Here is a 4,407-nt window from a genome sequence, read left to right as displayed (position 1 = left end):
GCTCTGGCCTCATTTTTCAGTAAAAGCATCTTGAGGCCCTGAATACAAACATGTAGTAGAGGATCCTTGCAGTGGGGGCAGTGGACGCCTCTGGCCCTGTCTCCCCAGCCCGGCGCACAGGCATGTTTACCCCCACGTCCAGCCAGGTCATGGTAAGGTCAGCAGCAGGGCCACAAGGCTGGGCTCAGACAGTGCATGAGGAACTCAGACTGGTCCCAGCGCCTACGGTTCAGGTAGCTTAGCAGCCTCCTGGGGGCAGGAGTTATCACCCCAGACCCAAAACATGGGAAAGGATGGGGACTCTGGAGGAGGGAGGCCAGGGAGATGAGGAGAGTCGTGCTAAGGCAAACACTGGCTCTTGCTTCAAATACCGGTACAAGCTTCCCAGGCCCCACTTAAAGCAGGGCCTGGGCAGGGCAGGAATTTAGTGCTGGTCAGGGGGACGGAGAAGGTGGGCCAGGTTGAAGAGGCATACATGTTGGCGCCAGCTGGCCACACCACACCCTCAGAGACCACAGCAGTCGTTACACTCAGCAACCCTGCTGGGTGCCTGCCTGGTCAAGCCCCCACTTGAGGGGCTGCCAGAACTTGGACGGCGGTTTCCTAGCAACAGGGATGGCAAGTACACAGTTCTGAGGCAGCATGGGTCATGCTTTGCGCACATCACCTCAGCTGGGATCCTGTCACTTCCAAGGTCCAGTGAAGGCTCAGACCCTGCCCAGCCTAAGTCCCCAAGTTCAAGCGGCACTAGCAAGTGGCCAGAGCTAGCCCTTCCACCTGCCCACACCCAACCTGGCCAGCAATAACACATCTGAGAAGCCTCCGCCTGGCATCCTGTAGAGACCCTCCCATCCTTGAGGTGATAACTCCACGGTCACCCAAAGCCTGCAACATCCTAGGTGTCTGGCTTGCTGACATCCAGCTCTAGCTTTGGAGAAACTGGCTTTTCCAGTCAGGGCTGGACTGTGATTCAAGGACTGTGGCCAGGGTTCAGGTTTCCCATTCCCAAGCATGAGAGTGATCCTGGGGCCCACAGCTACCCCACCCCAAATGCCCGAGCCCCGCTGCAGGGACACACGGTGCAGTGTCCAGGTCCCTAGCCCCACCCCCACCCCCTGGGACTTCCCTGGCTTTGCTTCCAGGAAGCCTAGTTAGTGCCCCTCCCCCACCATCTAGCCCTAATTTGATTTGATCTCCATCTGGGGGCTGATGCAGCCTCTGTCCACCTTCCAGCCAGTGTCAAGTTTCTCATGGCCACGGGGCCTAGACACACCCATGCACAGGACCCAGGGGCCAATGCACCCAGCTGGACAGATGGTAGCTACTCTTCCTTCTATCCTTGTAGAGACAGACACCTTGCACACACACACGTAAAATTTTAAGAAACGTAAAATTCAAAGAGTAAAATGAGAGTTCCAAGTGTAGTGTAATACTGAGAAGTCAGGCAACAAGGGTGAATTTTTGGTGGATGCAGCGCCAACAGCAGCCTGGGGCTCACCCAGGGCTTCCCAGGGGGCTGCCCATTTGGGGTCTGAGCAAAGGACTCACTTAGCCTGCTTGTTGCCTTGCCAACTCTGCTGTTCCTTTTCTGCTTCCAGTCTCATCTAGTTAAAAACGAAGCGTGGAGTTGGTCTTCTGGGGTTGATGAAACAACAGCGGAAGCAGATGCTCAGCAGTCTTCTTGGGGTCACTGAAGGGCAGACCCTCCCTCCCCCAGGCCTGGGGCTCCTCCCCTTGCCCAGCCCCACCCACGGGGAGAGCACAGCATCAGGTCCCAGATCTATGGACCACTTGGCCTCTGGAGGCTGGGCTGGCCTCACCAGGGAAAGAGGGCTTGGACCAATCCCTAAGGCTGAGAAGCCAGAATGGAACTGCTCAACCCCCACAAAATTGCTGCTGTTGTGTTTCTCCTGTCTCTCCCCAGACACAGATCCCTCAGAGCTGAAGGAAAAAACTTGAAGTCTTCATGGAAAGAAATGTTTTCCTTAAACCCAGGTGCTAACACTTGATGACATTCAAGTCTGCAGTAGATGGTGTGCACCTGCCTCCCCCACTGGGCCCTCTGGCTCCCTGCTAGTCTGGGAGCAGCGCTTGGACCTGGAGGGCACTTGTCACAGCATAGATGCATCAGAGGGTAGGGGTGCTGCAGACAAGGGGACTGCTCCAGTAGACCCTACTCTGTCCAGGAAGTTTCCAGACAAGAAGCCCAAGTCTCGGGAACTCATCGTGCGAAAAACATACAGGTCCCCACAGGTTTCGGTTCTGGAGTACCTGGAAATGGCCCAAATCCTGCTGACGTCAAGCCCCAGGACATGTTCTCCAAGGTAACAAGTGATCAGAAAACATGGGCCAGGGGCCACAGACTCTCTAGGCATCACTAGACCCACCTACCCTCAAGGACTCCACACAGACAAGACAACCCCCCCCCCCAACCCCGCCCCGCTGAAACAGCAGTGGAGAGGGTAGGGGGGCAGGGCTGCAGGGAGGACTGTTTATTCAGCAAGACAGTGGTGGGGCCCCTCCCTGACATGGGTGGCCTGACCACAGCTGGAGGCCCAGGGAACCCAGAGATGGAGGCGCTTCCTGCACTAGTTAGGTCAGGCCTCTCCGGAGCCATGTGACCTGCTCCCCGAAGCTCCCCGGGGCTTATTTTCCTTGGTGCTCCATCCCAGACAAGGTGACAAGTTTGGGAAGTCAGGGCAGAGAATGGCAATGCTGCTCACGGTGCTAGTGGCCCAGCTGAGGGTTCTTCTGCAGCAGCCACTCCAGGGTCTCTGTGAGGTAGGACATGCCATAGTGCTGGGCAATGTTCTGGAAGATTCCAATCTGCTCCATGAAGACCTGCAGAAATGACCCATCACAGTGAGACCTGGTTCCAGAGGAGGAACAGGGAAGCACGGCAGAGGCCCCATACGTAGAAAAAGAAGCAGATAAAGGAACATGGTAAAGGGCTGCAGAGCTAGCTGGCTGTGGAGCCCCCACCTTGGTGTGGATGGTGAGGGTAAAGCCCCCGGCGCAGCTGCAGTACACAGGCATGTTGGTCTCCTTCACACCTCGGCACTTCAGGCAGATCTGCAATGAGGAGCAGTCCTGGTCAGGAGTCTCCCCAGCCTAGGCCAGTAACGGTAACAGCCAGCAGTGGTCAGCAGCTCAGCGCTTTCACTTGACTGGCCCTCCCTGCTCTCCACCGCCATGGCCTTTAGCTCAACTATGAATAAAATTCAAGATTTTGCAATAGGATTTATCCAAATGCGCTATTCGCTTCCTTCCTAACACCATCACTGAGGGTGCTGCATTCACTCTGCTCCCTCACCCCTGCTCCTCCCTTGGGCCTCCCCATTCCATCACACCCCCTCAGATCTCTGCTCAGATGTCTCCTCTCAGTGAGAATACCCCTGTCTCTCTCTCCCCCATCCTGTTCTCTTGACACTTACCATGACACACACTCTACCTTGCTTGCTATCCCCTCCCACTATGAGAAGTCCACATAGCCAGCACCTGGCCCCTGCAGGAACCCCAAAGACACTAGGAGAATGAATCACAAGGACAATGCCTGAACCAAGGGATGGTCACCTCAGAGGACTGGGTTGTGACTTGAGAAGTGTGCAAACCCATAGTTTCTCACGGGTGCAAACTACTTATTAAGAAGCCCTCTGGGGCAGCCCGGGTGGCTCAGCAGTTTAGTGCTGCCTTCAGCCCAGGCCACGGCGTGATCCTGGAGACCCAAGATCGAGTCCAATGTCAGGGTCCCTGCATGGAGCCTGCTTCTCCCTCTGCCTGTGTCTCTGCCTCTCTCTCTGTGTGTGTCTCATGAGTAAATGGATAAAATCTTAAAAAAAAATAAAAATAAAAAGCCCTCTGCCCACTCGAGGGCAGGCCAGGTCCATCAGGCTCACCAGGTCCTGCAGAGTGAAGGCCATCAGTTTCTTCTGCAGGGCTTCCACCAGGGCCATCTCGATGACTGAGGTGTCATAGGCAACCTGACAGTTTGAGCAGAGCCACTGAGGCAGCACAGCCCCATCCTAGGCAGAGGAGGACAGGGCCAGGTCAGTCTTCTATTGTCCTCAAGGCCAGTGAGTGCCTTTTATGTCACAACTAGCAGAAGCTCAACAGTGGGCCCGGCAGCACCTCCCACCCAATGCGAGCGCAAGAACCCAGCGACTGCCCACCTGCGAGAAGGCGAACTCTTTGCACAGGTCCAGGTCCCGGCAGAAGTTACAGCTGCGGCAGATGACCTCAGGGAGCACGTAGGAACGGCAAGGGTCTCGGAACTGTGCCTCCTCCGAGAACTCGCCAACGTCCACCAGACGAAGCAGATCCCGGTTCAATTTGTTCACCTGGTTTGTGATGTTCGTGTCCAGAGACAGAACCTTTGGAGAACAGAGCTTGTCAGGGATGGCCCCTTGG

The 4,407-nt window shown here is 56.0% G+C and overlaps 1 protein-coding gene across 2 annotated transcripts in view; it reads right to left on the bottom strand.

Annotated features, from left to right (window-relative positions):
- Positions 1-2,477: 2,477 nt before the first annotated feature.
- POLE (DNA polymerase epsilon, catalytic subunit) overlaps positions 2,478-4,407 on the bottom strand; it is a 50,752-nt gene continuing 48,822 nt past the window's right edge. For both annotated transcript variants that reach the window (XR_011994607.1, XM_072722519.1), the window contains exons 46-49: positions 4,170-4,370; positions 3,897-4,022; positions 2,983-3,072; positions 2,478-2,841 (exon numbers count right to left, since the gene is read on the bottom strand). Coding sequence is in view for 1 of the 2 variants with exons in the window: in XM_072722519.1 (XP_072578620.1) it covers positions 2,728-2,841; positions 2,983-3,072; positions 3,897-4,022; positions 4,170-4,370 (531 nt within the window). In the remaining variant the exon portion in view is untranslated. The remainder of the gene's footprint in view (positions 2,842-2,982; positions 3,073-3,896; positions 4,023-4,169; positions 4,371-4,407) is intronic.

This window comes from Vulpes vulpes, chromosome 10 (assembly GCF_048418805.1).
Source record: "Vulpes vulpes isolate BD-2025 chromosome 10, VulVul3, whole genome shotgun sequence".
NCBI lineage: Eukaryota > Metazoa > Chordata > Mammalia > Carnivora > Canidae > Vulpes > Vulpes vulpes.
The sequence above is the reverse complement of the archived record's forward strand: the minus strand, read 5'-3'. Positions and strand labels throughout refer to the sequence as shown.